This window comes from Pediculus humanus, genomic scaffold (assembly GCF_000006295.1).
Source record: "Pediculus humanus corporis 1103172107426 genomic scaffold, whole genome shotgun sequence".
NCBI classification, from domain to species: domain Eukaryota; kingdom Metazoa; phylum Arthropoda; class Insecta; order Psocodea; family Pediculidae; genus Pediculus; species Pediculus humanus.
Genome location: NW_002987049.1, coordinates 121,849 through 142,311, shown reverse-complemented (window position 1 = coordinate 142,311; position 20,463 = coordinate 121,849). Strand labels below are relative to the sequence as shown.

The following is a 20,463-nucleotide window of genomic DNA, read 5'->3' as shown; positions in this document are numbered from 1 at the left end:
TTAGCGTCGGTCAACGGCAATTACTTTGTCTTGCACGTGCTATTATTAGAAATAATAAAATTCTTATTATGGACGAAGCAACGGCAAATGTTGATCCTCAGTAAGACTCACATATAACAACATTTAAATAATGTTTTATTACATTCGCTCAGATTAATAAAAAGAAAAAAATTTCCTTTTTCCTAGAACCGATAAGCTCATTCAAAGGACTATAAGAAATAAATTCAAGGAATGTACGGTATTGACTATAGCTCATAGGTTAAATACGGTTATGGATTCGGATCGAATTCTTGTCGTGGATGCTGGAAACATTGTCGAATTCGATCATCCACACATTCTTTTAAACAAACCCGAAGGTTATCTTAGAGGAATGGTTTTACAAACGGGACCGGAAACCACTCAAATGCTTAGTAAAATAGCTAAAAAAGTGAGTAAAGTAGAAATTAAATATGTTTCTCATAAATATTATTATTATTATTATTATTATTATTATTATTACTACCCAAAAATTAATTTTTTTTTTATTTTAGAGTTACAAAATTAAATTAAAGAGAGAAAAAGCTTTAAAAATATTGGAAGAAACAGAAAACTATGATGCTGTTTCATCAGATTCATTGTCAGATTTTGAACCTTCTTCTCCTCCTCCTCCTCCTCCTTCTTCTTCTTCCCCTGAAAAAGAAAAAGATAATAATGTTTAAAAAATGAGAGCGAATAAAAAATTTGGTCACATTGAAATTAAAAAGTAGTATTCAATTTAATTTATAATATTAAAGTTTATCCGCTTGTATAAGGCCAGTATTAAAATAATAAAGAATCTACAGAATTGCAACGTAGATAAATGAATTCATTTTAATTTCAAATTTTTTTTTTATCATTTCCTATCTTTCATTTCTGTCGTCAAACTCATTCTAATCACTAATCACAATCAGTATATTTTTTGCAGCGAAGAATGTATTATATTATTGTTGAGTAATACGGTTTTTCAATCATTTCATGAATAATAGTAAGTAACCAGTAAAAATCACTTTCATTAACACGAACAAGAAGATGTACAAAGATTCATGAGACACAAGGAGATCGGAAGAATTTCTCCTCTTGCATCCAGCATCCTTTTATAAGTGGAAACTAATTGTTATTTTTATGTTTTCAAATAAACAACTATACTTTTAAATAAAACAAAAGAATGACTTTCTATAAGCTTCTCCTTCATAATAATCAATTGGTAATTATAATTCCAATGTTATCACTTATAAACAATATAAAAACGTAAACATTTCCAGACGGTTATATATATATATATATATATATATAACGTTACTTTTTATAATCAACTCGAGCCACATGTTAAAAAAAAAAAATTTATTAAGGTGAGTTAAAGGGAATATTCCATTGATTAAATTTTATTTTACCCTTTACCTCCTTGGATATTATGTTTTACGGATACATCGGAAAAAATTTTCGATTAAAAATTAAGTTAAAAATGACATTGAGCGCGAAAATCCAACGTTTACGATTTATTCTAAAGTAGGTCGACCTTGAATCCAAGGCCATTAGTTTTACATTTCAATTTTGTGAAATTTTTCATGGTCACGATTTTTCAACCAAGGTCGACCTTGTTTACTGTTTACGCTAAGTAGGACGACCTTGTATATTTTACCTGGCGCACATTTTATTTTAAGCGGGAATCCATTGTTTGAATTTTATTTTTTTCTATACCTCCTTGGGTATTATGTTTTTCTGATACATTTGGCCAAAATTTTCGATGTTTTTAGAGAGAAAAATTGTGATTTTAGGAGGGAATCCACTGTTTTGAATTAATTTTATTTTTTTTTTTCGTTTTAAAACAACAGGATTATTTTTTTTAAAAAAATTTATTATTATATACTATTTAATATGAAAGCAAATATATTTTTATATAGTATAATAGTAAATTATAAGCATTTGATTATAATATTTCTTTGATTGATTAAAATCTAAAAAGCATGGTTTTATTTTTGTAATAATAAGATATATTTGAAATTGATGAAAACTGCTTGAAATTTACGTAAGTGATGTGATTCCTTTAAAAACAATGGCAGCATCTTCCCATCTGAAAAAAAAAGATAAAAATTGAAACGTAATTGTAAGTTTTTTTTCTAAATTTCAAATTCAAGTTTTTCTTTTTTTTTTTTTTTCAAACGTTTTTTAAAATACTTTGTATGTATAAGTTTTTCTATGGACGAAAGAGGAATTGATAGAAAATCTTCTGTTTTTTCCCGATCATTATTTTCTTCTTCTTTATTAAATTTTTTGTATCTGGTATCCACGGACATTGTCAAACAACTCCCTTCGACCGTATAATAATACAATTCAAATCTTACAAAAAAAAAACAAAAAAAATTATTTTTCACGAAGTCCGAATTTACGAAAATTTATAATATCAATAATAATAATAATAATAATAATAATAATGAAAACCTTCTTTCCGCATGATAGTTTCTCAAAAGCTCACTATTGGTGTTGAAAAGAACTCCATAATGTCCAGAATTGAATGTTACCCATATGGGAAAATTTGGTGTTTTCAGTCGACTTCCGGGCTGTTTTGATTCGTTTAATATTTTACAATCATCCCGATCGTTATACAATAAAAAACCTATGTCGCTTCTACTCATGATTCCCCATTGGGCCATAGCCTAAACATATATATATAAAGATTTTTATTTTTATCATTTTTACATTCTCACAAGTTTTCGTTCTTGTATTTACGTAATGATCTTCGTCCCCAACGTAAACGACACCGTTATGAAGGAAAGGAGTCGCTCTTCCTGTGAGTAATAACGTTATTATGCAATTAAGTCCCTCATCTTCACCGGATAAAAAACAAGAACCGACGGTTTTCATATCTTCAGACGTTTGTGAAATACCCCTTGTTAAAATAGCACTGTAAAGAATCAGTAATGCTCCCGGACCGGATTCTTCTAAAAACTTTAAAATATAAAATCAATTATTAAAAAAAAAATAAAATAAAATTTTAAAATTATAAATTAAAAAAACTTACAACGTATATGTAACGTTTGAGAAATGCTCGTAAATCTTCGAGTGTTGTAAAATCAAATATGTGAAGCTAAATAAAAATATAAAAATATGCAAATATTAAACGTATCGATAAAAAAAAACTTTAAGAAAAAATTAAATAATTTACGCGTTCGGTTAAACCATCAGAAAAATAATCAGAAGAACTTTGTAAACATGGAGGAGACCGAGGAAGGCAAATTTTGCAATTTTTTTTTTCACCAACGATCCATAAAAGATCAGACAAAGAAGTCCAAAGTGCTTCTACTTGTTCCACTTTATCCGGTTTCAACAATCTAAAAATTAATAAAATTTTTTTGTATTATATTTACATTTTGATGATACAACTATATTATTAATTTCATAAACATTTCGTAATATTAAACTTACTGTTCGGGTACGACATTTCGATTCTTTTTCTTATTAAAAAGAAAATATTTAATTAAATAAGCTTGAACGACGGAAAATAAACCGGAAGTCGTATTACGAACGATTTTAAGCCCGTATGAAAATTCTTTATTCGAATTATGATAATTAAAACCCATTTTAAGCCATTCACTTTTTGGTGGAATCGTAGATGAACCAAAAACAATACGACGAAGATCCTATAATTAAAAACAAAAATTATTAACTTTATTAAATTTACAAAAAAAAAAAGAAATTTTATTGTTTTATTTTTACTTACGACGGCTAATTTTTCCGTTATTGGAGTACCTTCAATAATTGGTTCTTTTTGTATTTGATTAAATAATCTTCCGTACATGATTCGACCTTTTATGAAAAATATTTTGAGAAATAATATAATTTACACTTGTAATGTTTTTGTTGCACTACAAAAATGTTTCTATCAATTTCTTTTTTTTTAAAGATTTCATCATTATTATCATTATTATTTTTATTTCTTTGCACGTTATTTTATCATTGAAATCGGCAATAATAATAATAATAATAAAAAATCAGGGTTTATTTTAAAATTTTGTGTCAGTACCGCATCCATATTTACAAAAATATACTTTTTCTTTTATTTTATTTTAAAATTATAGAAAAAATTAAATTATTTATTCAAATATTCAATGGCGATCGTTTTAAAAAAATAATAATAATAATAATAAAGTTTTCATGTTTTAATTAAATTTAAATTTTGACTTTCTTACCATCGGATTTTTTCAATTTCGATGATTTTACGTAAAAAGATGAATTTTTAACAATTTGTAGGGTTTTTGTTACTTGTGCTAAACTTTGCGAATGTGATTGTAATTTTTCATTACTCATTTTCATTTTTTTCCTACCGAGGCTCCCTAAAAATTAAAAAAAAAAATTACAATTAAATTTTCAGTTTTTAATATACGTGATTTGATTTTTATCGTTATATATTTGCTCCCCCCCCCTCTTTTTTTTTTTTTTTTTTTCAAAAACTGGAATAAATCAAAAAAAAAAAAATTAAATTTTATGTTCATCGATAGCGATAAGAAAAAAAAAAAAAAAATATTTATATCTGAAAATATTGAAAATGTTGCATGACATTCGCACTTAAAAATTATATTAGTAATAATCGATTGAAATTATTTGGTGATGATGGTGTTTTAAATTGTTTATAAAAAAAAAACAAGTGATATTTTCACATGCAATAAATAAAATCATTTTTATTATTAAATTTGGATTTTTATTCGCTTTTTTTTTTTTTTCGGAATTATCTCTAAAAATATTTATTGTTAGAGTTAACATTTGAATTTGAAAATGGAGAGAGTATATGCGTCCTTATTATTACTTTTCTGTCTAACTAAAATGGTTGAAAATTATTTTTTTAAAGTAATTAAATAACGGAGAGTTACATATTATCTGTAAAACCAGTTTTGTTTAGCGTTTACAACTATAAACCATTAAATAAAATTAAACCGAAAAACACATACGAATAATAAAACGATACATTCATTCATTATTTCTTATTTAAAATACTTTTAAAATTTAATTTAAAAAATAATTAAAAATAAATCTGTGACCTTGATAATATTCGTTGTTAACTATAATACATAATAATAAATAAAATAAATTTTATTAACATTAAAATAAAAAATAACGCGAATTGAAAAACTTGTCCTAATATATATAATAACTAGCAATCGGAAAAACATTTTTAAGTTTAACGTTTTTCATTAAAATATATATTATTTTTACCAAGTAAATTTCTCAAGTTTATAAACAAAAAAATAAACTTTTAACTTACTTTTTTTTCTTTTTAAAAAAAAATATTCACTTAAGTAAAAATTATTTAATGAAAAAGATTAAAACCTTTGCTTTTTTACAACAGACCACGTATAAACGAATTAATTTTTTTTTTTTTTTTTTTTGTAATTTTAAAAAAAGAGGGAAGATGAAAAAAAAAAAAAAAAGACAGGCGCAGAAGAAAAATTTTAAATAACTAATTAATAAAAGAAAAAAATTTAACAACGGATATTAACGTTCTCACAAATTTAAATCCATTTTTTTTAAAATTGAATTTTAAATAGGTCAATTATTTTAAATGTAATGTAATTAAAAAATAAAATACCTAAAATTTAAATGGATTTTACATGCTGGTTTTCATTTTTTTTTTAATATTTTCATCAGGCTTTTCGGTTTCTTTTCTTTTTTTCACATCTGAATGATCATTGGATGATAATCCTAGTTTAAAAAAAAGTTGTGAACTCAAATCCTCAGCAATATATTCAGAGATTAGTTCATATGCATTCTTCAATAAAACACTTTTGTCTGAAATAAAATAAAATTTTTTACTTATTTGCTCGTTTCTTGCTAGATAACTATAATGATTAATTTACTTATATTTTAACACTCACCGATTTTTTCAAAAGACGATTTATCATCATTGTGATTCTTTTCAGTTAAACAGTTTTTTTTCGAGGAAGAAATTTTAACTTTGAAAAAACTGACCAATTTTTCTACTTTTTTAATAAGCCAATTCATTGTTTTTTCATTATTATAAGCCCAAACGTTTAAATCTTCTGACCCTAATAAAAAAAATTTTCATTTAAATATTACGATAAAAATTTTATTTCGATTAATTTTTTAAATGTTTCAAATATACCAGCCTTTTCTATCGGCAATAAAATCCATATTTGCACCTTCTATTGATTGTAGGAGTCTGTAAGCATCTGGAAACATTTGATCGACAAACAAATCTTCAATGGGAACTGCTTTTCTATCATCATAATACTTTTTTAAATAAGGTAAAACTAAAAATAAAGGATCTATTGGCGTTGAAAAATACAATTTAGTTTTTTCTATAACATTATCATTTAAAAAACATGATTTGGAGTCAGAAAATAAAAAAAGTTCATTTACGACAGAATTATTGTTTGTGAAAAGATATGTTGCTTCCTTTCCACTTCTTGGATGTTTTAATTTGACAATATTGGCAGGTGTGTTCATTGCACTATCTGGAAACAGAGAGAGGAGAAAAAAAAACAAAACGATTATTTATTAATATATCTATATTTATGTGTAATATTCAGACAGAAAAAATGATGGATATTAATTTTAGTTGAAGCAATAGTTTAATATAAAAATTCAAAACTCTCTTCTTTAGTCAAATACTAACAGTAAAATATAATATGATAAACTTACTTTGAATTAACATTAAACTAATTTTTGTATGAGAGTTGGTTATTAAATTTTGTGAAGAAGACTTAGTTTTAGACATATTTCGATGAAATAAAATTATAACAATCAAAAAATTTTTTAAAATATATATGTATACACTCTCAATTAACGAAAATGTCTTACAAATAAGAGTCTAAAATTTGGCGGGTTTTTACATGAAATTGTCGTCTGCTTTTTTCACTCTGAAGCAAAAACGTAAGAAAAGCAAATTTTTTTTTTAATGGCTGACAAACAATGAGAAGAAATTTGATGCTTATATAACGTATTTTAACTTTTCACTAGATTTAAAAATAATTTAAACTTTATTTTTTTATTTTAAAAGTTTGAAAAAAATTTTCGTGGAAAATAGTGAAAATAGTGAAACCATTAAAAACTATTATTATCTCTATGGCCTGAGCGGTAAGTTTAAAATGTTTTTTACGCTTGCATGAATAAATATTTTTGAAAAAATTGATATATATATATATCCACATCAAAGAAATTAAAATTATATTATTTAAAAATATTAAATAATAGGGTAATCATTTTGGTTTTTAATTAAAAAAATAAGATGTGCAATAGTAATACCTTAACGGTTATGACTCGTCCGTTGGAACATATTCAAGACAATAATTCGAACATTATCACTTTTAAAAACTAAAAATCACTTAACGACATCTTATAACCTCGTTTTCATTACTTTTTTTTTTTAATTTGTGAAAATAAAATAAAAATTACCTTTTATTGAGCACAACAGTATAAAATTTAAGACATAATTTCTTCTTTAAACGTTGCCGTAGGTAAGAAAATTTCATTTTACGATTTACGACAGCATGACCAACCTTGAAAAAACAAAAACTAAAATTTATAGTATAGGCCTTATTTAATACTAATATTTAATGTCGGAATAAAACCCAAAAAGCCGCCAAATTTCAAGATGGTATTTATTTATAAAATTAATATTGTTAATATCAATTTTTTCGTCAATAGAGTTGAATCAATCATTTTTAACAGATAAATATAAAAAAAAACCTTATGGAATAAATAAAAATAAATAAACAATTAATGTTAATAATGAAAAAAAATATAATAATATTATTTTAAAATTTTGAATTTTTACTAGCCGTATAAAGGTTATTATCATTATTATTTTTTTTTTATTAAAAAATTAATAGAAAATAAGTATGCCAAAAAAAAAAAAAAAAAGAAAAAAAAGAAAAAAAAAAAAAAATAACTAATATAGTAGTAAAATTTATGTTTCTATTTATTATTATTGCCGTAAACGTCGAATAAGCATCATCCAACATTATTCTATGTTTATAAGGCTTATTTTACACACTCAACCAGTCCGACATTTTTTTTTTTTTTTTTAATCCGATTATTATCTTAACCCTAATTTTTTTCATTATACATCACTTATTATGTTTTATTGCTCTGATTCCATAAATAAATTTATTTATTGACCATTGAAAAACAAAAAAAAAAAAAAAAAAATACAAAATAAAAAAAAATAAATACAGATATGTACTCATAGAGCAAATTTTATAGATCGAACCTGGTAGTATTATTTTAATTATGATTTTATTTTCTTAAATAAAAAAAAAAAAAAAAAAAAAGAAAAAAAAATATTAATGATATTAATAAAACAAATTATTAAATAAAATTTCTTGGTAAAGATATATATATATATATATATATATATATATATGTATGTATCAGTAACTTTACTGATTAAACTCATTTTTAACAAAAAATATGAGTATGCGATTGATTCATTTTTTTTAATGGGCAAATAATCATCATCATCATTATTATTATTATTATTATTATTATCATCATGTTTTTTTTTCCTTTTTTTTTTCTTTTTCTTTTTTTTTTTTTTGTTTTTTTTTTTGCAAGATGAATAAACCAAAGCTTTGGAAATTAAAATTTGATTGAAAAATTTTAAAATCATTATACATTTGATTATAAGACTAGGAGAGGTGGAAAGAATGTGAACCTTCTCTAGCGGCAATGCTGAGCCTTTGTCTCATTATTTCTACCGATGAATAATCAGGCAGCTTGAGGTAATTAACGCAAGTCATTACGCTTGGAAGGAAGTTATCGGAAGAAGCTTCGCCTTCCACGTCTTTTCTAACTACTGTTAATGGCGGTGATAAGCTCTTGAAACCTGAAAATTAATCAAAATTCTTTCACTCGTAACACTCGTTACTTTACTCGGAATTGAAATTAGAAAAAAAATAATAATAATAATAATAACCTCCCACTGGAAGTCTTGGAGATCCAGTCACAAATTGTAGAAACAGTCGTTGTTCAGTCGCATTGTAGCTGCTGAGTACTTCGAAAAGGAACCTAATAGCTTTGGAATCTAATGTGTATCCATGAGCAGGTCGGAAACATTCGGACAAAGTTTTTACATCCCATCCTATAATTAAATATTTTAAATTAAAACATTTTCAAACCAGTATGAAAAATAAATATTTTTTTATTGTTTTTAATTACCTAGCTGCTCTCCTAAACCGCAAAAAACAGCATCCAGCTCTTCTGGGTAAAACATGTGAAGTTGTTGCAGAGGGAAAACAGCTTCAAAACCTTCACGAAGAGCTTCCATTTGACGACTAACTCCTTCCACTAATAACCAATGGCATACCAACTATAATTATATACATTTTTTTTTAAATTTTAAAAAAATATTTTTTACAAATTTAATTTAGTGAAAAAAAAAGAGAGAGAAAAAAAATTACTTTTATATACTGGTCTAGATTTTCTTCAGTAACTAAAATATCTTTTCCACCCTTTCTCAATTCGAGGTCTGCGTGACCGGGAACGGTGAATGTTAAACATAAATCTTCAATAGGGCATCCGATTTCATCACAGTCAGTTAAATTTTTTTGCAAATTTTTCCGCCAAAGAAAACTTTGCAGTTTGGCTAATGTCTGATGAATTTGAGGAGCTACATAAACTAAATCAGGTAAATGCAGAGATCCTTCTTCACCCAACAGCCATCGATAAAAAACGAGGCTAAAAGGTAAATCCAACTGAAACGTGAAATAATAATAATAATAATTTTTAATTAAAAAAATTATATTCAATTATTAATGAAATAATCGGGTTTTCTTTGCACATACCAGTCTTGAATCCATAACAGCTTTAGCCATAAATTTACCCAAAAACCTAAATTTAGACTTAATTTTAGTAAGGTATGTATGTGTGTATTTAGAAGAACGAGAGAGGGGAGCTGGAAACAGGCCTTGATGAGCATTTATATATGTGACTCCTTCGGGACCTACAGCCTTATCGCCGGCCCATAAATCCAAATCTGCTCTTTGAAGCTCTCTTGAAACAAGTGCATAAAACTCTAATGTGGGACCCAATCCCGTACCAACCTAAAAATAACATTATTATTATTATAAAAAGAAAAGAAAGAGCAAGTAAGGAGTTGTTAAAAAAACAAATTTATTTTTTATCTCACTTCATCCTCGTATTGAACTTCTAAAAGAGCTCTACTGGAAGCCAAATCTTGAATTACTAATTCCGCTTGTTTTAAAATATCGTCTCTAGATATTGTCCTTTTGCGACGATCTAATTTAGGAGTAACTCTTTCCGCGCTATCCGAGGAACTAAGATCTGGAGTGGCATCCAATAATCTTTGAAGTGCTCTGTCTCGATCGAAAGAAGTTGCATAAAAAAGAAGCTGCCTTGTTTCGAATGGAAGCAAAAATGGGCTGAAAAAAAAAGAAAAAAATTTAAAATAACATAAAAAAATTTGTTGTTATAAAGTTATGGAATTTAATGAAATGGAAAATTACCACGACATAGCTATTTGTTGAAGCCAGATAGGTAAATTTCCAGTCATTATAACTAAAGGATCTTGAAGCTGTCTACTAGTTTTAGCTGATATTTTATTATTGACAAAGCAACTCATAGGCAATAGTTCAGAATAAGATGTGACATTGTATAAAGTTCCCCAGTAACGACTAAGAGCGTGAAGGACCCGAAGAAGATTTAAAACTTGAAGAGACGAGTCTTGAATCGTAACATTATCTGGCAGTTTATTAGTTAAAAAAGGAACTAAAGAAGAATGTAAGGCTGGAACAGATCCATCTGAAAAATAACATTTTAATATTACTTTCTTTCTTTCTTACTTTTTTTTTTTTTGGTTCTGAAACTTATGATAATATTAATAAATATTTATAATTTTTTAAATTACGATAAAATAAGTTTTGAAAAATGTTTTTAGATATTTAAAAATTACCATTCCACAAATGATCAGATTTACCATGCGATTTATTAACGGAACCTTTGTGTTTTCTATTACTTTGAACGTTTAGAGGACCAACACTGGGGGGCGCGGGCCTGTACTGAATTGTATGAGTTTGAACCCAAACACTGGAATGTCCTAAAGGCATTTCAGTATCTGTATCAGTTTCTGACTGATCGGTGCTATTTAAATTAGTGAACTGTCTAACTGCTTGATAAACCTAAAAAAAAAAAAATTAAAATTAAATTATTCACATGAAAACAAAAAAAAAAAAAAATTAATCATATTATTATAATAATTTACCGTCATATTATATGGTAATACATGATCTCCTATTAGAAATTGAAGTTGATGTCGAGAAGTTCCTTGTGAAATCACAACTGCGGCCTGAAAACGAAAAAAAATACAATTGATTGTAATAGGAAACAAATTAATTTTTTAAGAATAAAAAAATATTCTTACTAATGTATCGTCTATGTCATCATCTTCAGAATTATCATCATCAGATTCTCCAGAATCTTGAACTCGAATACGACCGTAACCTCGAACTATTAAATATCTTTCTATAGCTTGAACCAAAGCTAAGGGATCTATTTTTACAGAGCCACCTTTCCACTGTTTTAGATTTGTACAATCAGGATGACGCTGTAGATTACACTAAAAAGTATGCAAATTTTTTATTGGCGCAATTTATAAATTTGGTAAATTTAAAAAAAAAAAAAAATTTTCTTTTTTTTTCAAATTTACCTTAAGCTGATGCGTGTTAAAAAATTTCAAAGCACTAGTTCCGCCTCTTGCACCGCCTGCTCCTATGGGCAAGTCATGAACTTTTACCGGAAACTGTTCCACTTGAGATACACAGCTATTTAATTTTGATACTAATAGTGATAAGCAATTACTATTAATACTATCTACAGAACCATTTCGTTCCAGCTTTAAAAATAAAAAAAAATAAGACGAGTTAAAAAAAATTGTTTTTAAAAAAAAAAAAAAAAAAAAAAAGAATGTAAATTACATTAATAACTTACTGGGCAACCCGCAAAAATATGAAGAAAACCTCGAAGGCACGAGTCTCTTCTCCCATCGTTTTCATTAGTTAAAAATTCAAGAAGAGCCTCAACCAAACCACTGTGGTTAACTTCAAAAGGCGAAATGTCAGACTCTTTTAAAATATCACATAATTCTTTTAAAGCAGGCAATCCTTCATTTCTTAAATCTGAGGATTGCAATTTTCTTATTAGTTGAGTTAACTTGAAAAGTACGTCCGCGGCAGGAAGCTGACATGTTATTTCCTCAGAAAAATAAACTTCGATAAATTTTGAAGCCGTTTCACGAATCCAACATCGAATTTTTTCTTTGTTTCCTGCCGTTAAATTTGAATTGCTAGGTGATTTTGATAAAGCGGAGTCCTAAAAAAAAAATCAAGTTATTTAAACCGACAAGAAACAATTATTGTTTTTCTATTTAATATTAATTTTTTTTTATCTTAATGAATTTTTAAAAAGCATTAAAAAAAATTGATTAGATAAACAATAATTTATTTTACACCTTGAAAGTTTTACCTTTGAAAAATGACGTTCTCCAAGACTTGAACTATTATTGAGAGATCTACCCCACCTTGCGGGATTTAAACTTGCCAGAAAAGACGTTGTTTTAGATCCAGCACTAGAAAACCTACTTCTAGAAGTACCTGTTGGAGTTGATCTTCCTGAAGTACCCAAAGAAGTAGCTTTGCTAATAATATCTTGCACCATTGAACAAGGTAAAGAATCCTCGTGTTTGTTTTTAGATCTATTTGCCGCAACGGTTCCTCTTTTTGATTTTCTCTTACGAGACAAAACATCACTCAATTTTCTTTAAAAAAAATAATAATAATAATAAAATACTTGAAATAAGCGGTTTTTTGCACGGCACATGTTAAAACACTATAATATAAAAACTTACAACTGTGAAGAACTTTGATAAAAATTATCGTCATTAGGCATATTATAATCATCATTTTGAACTAGGGCTCCATTTATATTCGAGTTATTAAGGGAAAAAGAAAGAGAAGTCGACGATGATGTAGAAGGAGTGGGAATATTAGGAAGAGATGGCGGAGTTTCAGCTACATTTTCAACAGAAGCTAACTGTTTTATTTGATGAACAACTCCTGTTTCGACAAAAAAAGAAAGGAAGATATATTACTACATGCAATTGCCAATTTATATACGACTGAATATATATTTCATACCTTCTCTCATAAAGCGAATTGTAAAAACGTCTGATAATTTTTGCATTAATATGTTGGCCATTTGCAAAGCTCCCACAACAATTCTTAAATCGTGAGATGCGAGCATACCAGCAATGTGACTTGATACTATTTGATTTTTTAAAACGTCCTAAAATAAAATATCAGGTTTTAAATTTTTTCGTAACAGGTTTTAGTATAGAATATAAATAATTATAAAACAATATTCTTTCGTTTTTTTCAAAAAAATTTTTTTTCTTCTCTCAACTTGAAATCGATGAATTTAATTTAAGATTTATCTTATCAGAACTTTTTTTATTTATAAAAAACTGCATAAAATATTGGTTATACCTTTAACAACTCAGGAGAGGAAAAGTGAACCATTCGTAATAAAGCTTTTAAACATTTGTATCGTACAGCTGGTCCCGCTGATGAACTGTAAACTTCGTACAAAGTTGAAAACAATGAGCGAACAAAAGATGAAGCCAATTCTCTTTCTTCGTTAGCATTTTTTGTTATCCCAACGCTAAATTTCATATAAAAAAAAAAAAAAAACAAAACAATTAAGGCTTATATTTTTAATACATTTTTTTAAAGATTATATTTATTTTTATTGTTTACTTTGAATTAACAGGAGTTATATTTCCATTTGTGTTTTCAGCAAGTAAAACAACATAATTATTAGATGTTATATCCTGAGATCCACCTAAAACAGCTGTAGGATTTACCCTCCTTCTTATCGGCCACGAAGTTACATAATCTTCACTTATCTGCGTCATAGCGTGAAAATTGATTGTATATGTTGAATGTCGAGAGTGTAACAAAATTTCTGGTTCTCCATTCTGATGAGCTACCTTTTGAAGAAATATAATAATATTAAGTCAAAAGTAACAAACAATGCAATTTGTAAATTTATAAAAATAATTTTTTTTTACTTCAATCATTCTCGAATCCCAGCTACCGTAAGGATGCCAGTGACCTTGCTCATCTCTCCATTGCCATTGTACAGCATCCAATATAGAATTATTTGGTCGTTCTAATAAACATTCAACTGCAAAAATACCGTCCGTTGGAAGCTTAGGCATCAACTCTCCAATTAAGCAAGTCATTTCATATAACTCCTGGGGACTTCGAGAAACCAATTCAATCTACAAATAAATTTGAAATTGAAATATAAACGAGTAAAATATAACTTATAAAAAAAAAACAAAAAAATTTTCAAAAATTACTTCGAAATGTGAACTTTTTTCAGCGGATCCTGTTAGAAGATAACAAAGTGTATCAGCGATGCATTGCTTAAGAAGAGTTAAAGATAATTCAGGACAAACAGCGCACATAAGAGTCAACATTCTCAATACGCTAATAAAAGTGCTGGTACTAATAACGGGTGGTGATTCTACCAACTGAAATAAAATTAATTGACATGTAAATTTCGATTGAACGTAAAACAAGTGAGATGACGTACTATAAGGTATACTCACAAGTTGCTGAAGATTGGTAAGAAGCATAGGACTTGCTATTTCTAATAATTTGGTCGGATCATTTTGAAAACTGTCTACCAAACGACAAAAAGCCTGGCAAATGCTTTCAACACATTTTTTGTCTGACTGCTAAAAGAAAAAAGCTCAGTGAAAAATTATTGCGCCCGAATAAATTTGTCCAAATAATACTAAATTTAAAAACTTGCCCTCGTAAGACGGGAAGCTAAAATAGGCAACGAATCTGACACATAATTTAATTCCAAAACATGTAGATTTTGACAACAATTTGCAGTTACAGCGAGAGCAGAACGTTGAGCTCCCAGGCTAAAAAAATCTAAATATTTTAAACAAGCAGCGACTCCTCTCTGGAAAAAAAAAAAAAAAAAAAATTTCGATTATTAAATTTGGCAACAAAAGTTATTATGAGTGCAATGTTTTTTTTTTTTAAATATATATATATATTTTTACCGCTTGCAAAATACTTTTGCTGTGCCTGACTGAAAGCATTTCTAAAGCAGTTAAACTTTGTTCGGCTACGTCCATACACTGAATTTCTTGAAGTTTTTCCAAAAAAACAGGTACAGCATCAACGACAACAGCCGAAGATCTTGGTAGAGCTTCCATCATATACGTTAACGCTCGACAAGCATGGTTCATCTGGAACAAAATTTAAATTTTTGATTTTCACGAACCAAACCTTAATATTTTTTTTTTCGTAGAAAATAAAAAAAAAATAATCTTCGTCTTACGATAACGTAATTTTCATCCACGGACATTAATGATATAAGGGCAGGTACGACTTCTTTAACGGGAAAACCTGTTAACGTATCCTCGTTTCCCATAATTAACATTTGACACATTTCAATTACAGCTTGAAGTTGTTGATTTTCATCTCCAGTAGCTTGCAGTCCTTGTAACAATTGTTGGGCTTTAGATACTACAGAAGAAAAAAGAATGCGAATGACATATTTAAAGTGATTGATTGATATAATCAGCAACGAAAATTCTGTATATAAATTTTTTTTAAAAATCTTTTCAACTCACAAGAGCTAACACCCATGTTCCTATTCAAAAAATGTTGCACTCTAGGTCCCAAAGCTCCGAATAAATGAGGTGGAAGACCTCGAGATTCAAGAAGAGCTTGCAAACGGCCGACTTCATTATTGTCGTCACTCTCAGAAGTCAAATCGTATGATTCACGGACAGTCGCTGTGCCAGAAGCAGAAGCTATCAAAGTAAAAAATTTTAAATTTTTTTTTATTTATGATAATAAATGAGAATTTTATTATTAACTGTGCAATTAATAATAATGATATGTATTTTTAAAAAAAAATGTTTAATATTGGCAGAAGGAAAAGGAAAGAAACAGGAAATTAAGGGGGGGTTACCTGAAAAATCAACAAAAAACGTATCTGAAAGTGGCAATTGAATACAAGATTTTCCAGAGTCTCTGCTAGTAGAAGGCTCAGCATTTATTTCCCAATCATTATTTTTTTTCCCCCGAGAAAGATCAATATTTTCAGAAATTTTTATTTTATTAATTTTTTCTTTAGCGAGAGTCTCAGCTTTAGAAAAACATATTTTTGAATTTTTAAATTTTTCCTCATTTTCATTTTGAAAATTTATAATTTCTTTGTTTCTTTTATTATTTTCTCTCAAATAACTACATGGCTTTAATTTCAAGTCTTCATTTTCTACCGGTATCCCAAAACTGAATAAATTGAAATAATTATAAAGAATTTTAAAAAATTTGAATTTTCTAATATTACTAATAACCAAAATTTACAAGAACAAAAGTTATTTTAAAAAAAAGGAAAAATTATTTTAGTTGAATAAATGACGGATTTTAACGATCTAATTTTTTATCACGTGACTATTTTAACAAAAATAAACGATATTTTAAATAATTATTCTTAAAAATATACTTCAAAATAAAAGTCATTTCAAAATCAATTTTAAATTTTGGTTTAGTTTAAGTTAGAGTAACTTAAAGAGCTAAATACTTCATTTTTTTTCCTTTGCATTTGTATTCAATAAGTAAAATATCCAAATAATGGTAAATGTTTTTAAAATTTTGTGCCTTAATTAACGGTTATTAAATTGATCAAGGTATATATATATATATATATATATATATATATATATATTTATTTTCCCTCCAATTACTTTCGCAAGGAACACGCTGGATTTAATACCTATAATTTTTATCCTGAATTCTTTCCTTTCCCCGTTCTAACGACTTCAAATTTACCCTGGCAGTCTTGCCACTAACGTTGTTTTGGCAAGTAGGCTCAAAGAAACCAGTCCTGCAACATTCAGAGGTTTGGGGCACACGCAAAGTTAAAGGATCTCGTGCATTAACCGTTTTATGTGAAGATAATGTCTGCCCGAAAAAAAACTCAGTGAAGGCCGAAGAATGAATTTCTTTATATTCTAAGGACAATGAACATAAGGACCTTGGTTGAAATTTTTAACACTTTTGCTATTTAAAAAGAAATTAATGAATCCATTAAATACTAAATTTTAAGTGTAAAGAAAAAAAACTTACCGGAAGCGCCGACCGATGATGTTGTAGTCGGAGGGACGGTTTCATCCGATGTAGATGGTCCCTGAGAAGAAGCAGTGGAAGGGCCCTGGCCAGCCGACATCATCGCCCAACTGGAACCTGCTCCAACTTTCCCAGCTCGGGATGAGCGTCGGCTACTAAAATTTTTAATGGAATTTGTTCAGCTAAATTGTAACAACAAAATAAAGCTCACACTTGGATAAACTTCATTACCTGGTGCTAGCGCAAGACCCCGTGTTGTGCTTGCTGCGAGCGCTTCGCCGCAAGGTTACCCGAATTTGCGGGCCTACAGTGATTTCCGGTGACTTCTGATTATCCGTTTTGTCCTCCGATTTATTAGCCTCCACTGTAACTTCTAAAAACAAAATTTTTTTTTAATAAAAAGTATTGATTTCAGAAAAAATTTTTAAATTAGAAATTTGAACCTAAAGCTCTCAACCTTAAAAACTCTATTTTATATTTTTAAATTTTTTCATCATGTAAGGAATTTATTTAATAAATGAATTTTGTTCTTATCAAGTACTAAATGTATTTAAGCAGTAAACTTTAAAATAATTAAATTATATTTTAAAAATTGCCTTATCAAGAACAACTATTACTTCTGCCTTTTTTTAATATCTCCAAAAATTTCTTTCTTACATATTTTAAAATAATTAAAATAAAAATGGTTACTATTCACAGCAATAATCAATAAAAATTAAAGTTAAAGAGAATACTAATAAATTGAGGACAAATAATAATAATAATAATAATAATCAAAATAAAAAAATTGAAAAACTCTTACTCCAAGCTGTCGTAGCTTGCACTTTTGTTCTTTTAGGAATGAATGGTTTACGACCTTGTGCGATAGCTATTTCTGCTCTGGACGGAGGATACAATGGAATTAATGCTCCTGTCGAATCAAGACGTACCTGATTTCTTAAGGCGTAGATCCGATTATTTCCTATATTCAAAATTATCAGGCATTAACGTATAATTTTTTTATTAATTTCGATATAAAAAAATTAATTTATTGAAAATCGAAATTGATTGACGCGTACCTTGCTCTAACAGGGGAATAGGTAAATCCGTAGAACTAGTAGCTTTAGGAGCTTTAATTAATTTTCCTTTTTCCTCTTCCTTTGAATGAAAAACTTTTTTCTTTTCTTTTCTTCCTCGATTTGTTTTAGGCTTGCTTTTGACTTTTTCCTTTAATTCTAACATTTAAAAAAAAAAAAAACATTAAACATTTATTTTTTTAAAAATTAAGAATGATGTTAAAAACGTTGCTGTTTTGTAATTGGACTATTGTTATGAATTATGAATTTTATAAATTATGCCAAAATGATGGTACCTTTTTCTGTTTCTTCAAATTTTGACTTTTCATTCGCAGAATTTGAATTATTTTTTTTACATCCACTTTTTAATATAAATACGTTATTGTTTTTATTTATTTTAACACTATTTGGTGATGTACTTGCACTGTAATTTTTCGTTTGCTCACTTATTATCCAATAATTTTTTTTGCAATGCGATTTGGTTCCGCTTGTTTTTTCTTTTAAACAACTTCCTTCTCCTTTTCCTGCAACTTTTTTATCTAATTTTCCTAAAGAAAAAAAATATTTACTAATTAACATATATATATATATATCTGGTACATTACAAGATCATAATAGTTTTTAATGATTCTTATAATACTAATTATAAAACAGAACAAGTTAATTTTTTTTATAAATAAAACAAATTAAAATAAGTTTAAACATAACAAACAACAAGTCACATAGCAGTATAATGATTAATTAAATAATATATATTTTATTCAGTTATTTCTTAAATATAAATCATTAATAAATAATAATATTTAAAACAACTTTTCATCTTTTTTTTTTTTTTTGTAAATGATAAAAGTTTTCCTTTTAGAGGTTAAGTTTATACTAAAAAGTAACATATAACTATTTATCCCATTGCTCTGAAAAATAATAATAATAATAATAATAATTAAAACTTAAAGACACATATTAATTTACTTACTGTTTTGTAAGTTAGCACTTGTCTGATCCTCAACTTTTCTTTTTTTGGAACGAGGTAGACCAAAAGGTTCATCAACCGTGGCAGATAAAGTTTTACGACGAATACCTCTTTTGCTGGTGAGGTTTGGCTCGGTCAACTAAATAAACATTTCACTTAAATGTTTTATTTAACAATTAAATTTTCCAAATAAATTTTTCAATGTGTTTTACCAAAAGCAAATCATAATTAATTCGTAATCAGCAGTCGGTACAATATAAATATCTTACATAATCGTCCTTATGCCGAGAGGCTTTCCTGGAGCTAGAGTGGCGCTCAAGCGAATCCCCCCCGCTCCGACGATTATCTTTCTCGGCCATAGACGCAATGCTTCGACTCAATCATGCCACAAATTTTCCTTAAAAAGAAAAAAAAAAAAAAGAAAAAAAAAAAAAAAAAAAATTGGCACAATCGAATAAAACAAAACCGATGAAAATACTATATGATTAAGCATTAATCAATAAAAAAAAAAAAAAAATTTTTTTTTTGTACTTATTTACATATTTATGCTTTTTAAAATTTTGTTTCGAAAAAAAAAATTTTTTTTTAAAACATTTTAAAACGAAAAAAGACAAATATGCTAGATAATGTTTAGAAAAAAACACAATGAGCATCATTCTTAATAAACATAAAAATATGGCAAACATTGCAATTTATTAACAATGAAATTACCATCTGTAAAAAAAAATGCATCTACTTTAATAATATTAAAAAAAAAAACATTTCTAATTAAATAAATAATTAAATTATTTTTTCATATGCTTTTAAATTAATCTAAATTATCAACTTTCAGCCCTAAGAATAATTCTTAACGAGTGTGTATAGTAGAACATTTATGTTTTCCTATAAAATTGTTAATGCAAAAATGAATAAAAAAACTTTTGCTTATTACTCATATAATTTAAATATTCTAAGCTTGTATACTTTACATATTTTTTAAGCTTTTTCAAAAGTAATTAACCTTAAAAAAAAAATATAATTAAAACCTAAAAGTAGCATGTAATAATTATCATAACAATAAAAGAAAAAAAAAATTTACTTGATGCATTAATAAATATTGAAAAAAAATTTTTTTAAATGAAATTATAATTTTATAATAATTTTCATTTTTAATTAATAATTTAACAATTAAAAATTTCAAAATTAAATTTAAAATACCAATAACATAGCAAAATGCCAAAAATATAATTTT

General features: G+C 27.0%; 4 protein-coding genes across 4 annotated transcripts in view; 1 reads left to right on the top strand and 3 right to left on the bottom strand.

Annotated features, from left to right (window-relative positions):
* Phum_PHUM075990 (uncharacterized protein) overlaps positions 1–698 on the top strand; it is a gene marked incomplete at both ends in the record, with an annotated part of 7,042 nt that extends 6,344 nt beyond the window's left edge. Inside the window, 3 exons of the mRNA XM_002423602.1 lie at positions 1–100; positions 187–427; positions 531–698. The exon at positions 1–100 is cut by the window's left edge and continues 4 nt beyond it. Coding sequence (XP_002423647.1) covers positions 1–100; positions 187–427; positions 531–698 — 509 coding nt within the window. The remainder of the gene's footprint in view (positions 101–186; positions 428–530) is intronic.
* Positions 699–2,040: 1,342 nt separating this feature from the next.
* On the bottom strand, positions 2,041–4,323 carry Phum_PHUM075980 (uncharacterized protein; the record flags this gene model as incomplete). The annotated part of the gene is made up of 9 exons (XM_002423601.1): positions 2,041–2,089; positions 2,194–2,355; positions 2,458–2,672; positions 2,746–2,964; positions 3,038–3,103; positions 3,182–3,347; positions 3,442–3,656; positions 3,737–3,822; positions 4,206–4,323. The coding sequence occupies 9 exons, from the start codon at positions 4,321–4,323 to the stop codon at positions 2,041–2,043; spliced, it is 1,296 nt and encodes a 431-aa protein (XP_002423646.1).
* A 1,294-nt stretch (positions 4,324–5,617) lies between these two features.
* On the bottom strand, positions 5,618–6,748 carry Phum_PHUM075970 (uncharacterized protein; the record flags this gene model as incomplete). Its single annotated transcript, XM_002423600.1, has 4 exons — positions 5,618–5,799; positions 5,886–6,056; positions 6,171–6,485; positions 6,673–6,748. The coding sequence occupies 4 exons, from the start codon at positions 6,746–6,748 to the stop codon at positions 5,618–5,620; spliced, it is 744 nt and encodes a 247-aa protein (XP_002423645.1).
* A 1,912-nt stretch (positions 6,749–8,660) lies between these two features.
* On the bottom strand, positions 8,661–19,591 carry Phum_PHUM075960 (ubiquitin protein ligase E3a, putative; the record flags this gene model as incomplete). The annotated part of the gene is made up of 32 exons (XM_002423599.1): positions 8,661–8,857; positions 8,948–9,112; positions 9,190–9,340; positions 9,432–9,725; positions 9,816–10,073; positions 10,160–10,412; positions 10,497–10,791; positions 10,943–11,168; positions 11,252–11,335; positions 11,411–11,605; positions 11,696–11,881; positions 11,977–12,357; positions 12,511–12,802; positions 12,893–13,100; positions 13,182–13,329; positions 13,530–13,704; positions 13,800–14,032; positions 14,114–14,326; positions 14,408–14,581; positions 14,660–14,781; positions 14,862–15,024; positions 15,128–15,316; positions 15,409–15,596; positions 15,704–15,886; positions 16,048–16,224; positions 17,208–17,359; positions 17,439–17,580; positions 18,010–18,168; positions 18,266–18,421; positions 18,559–18,810; positions 19,236–19,371; positions 19,502–19,591. The coding sequence occupies 32 exons, from the start codon at positions 19,589–19,591 to the stop codon at positions 8,661–8,663; spliced, it is 6,237 nt and encodes a 2,078-aa protein (XP_002423644.1).
* Positions 19,592–20,463: the final 872 nt, after the last annotated feature.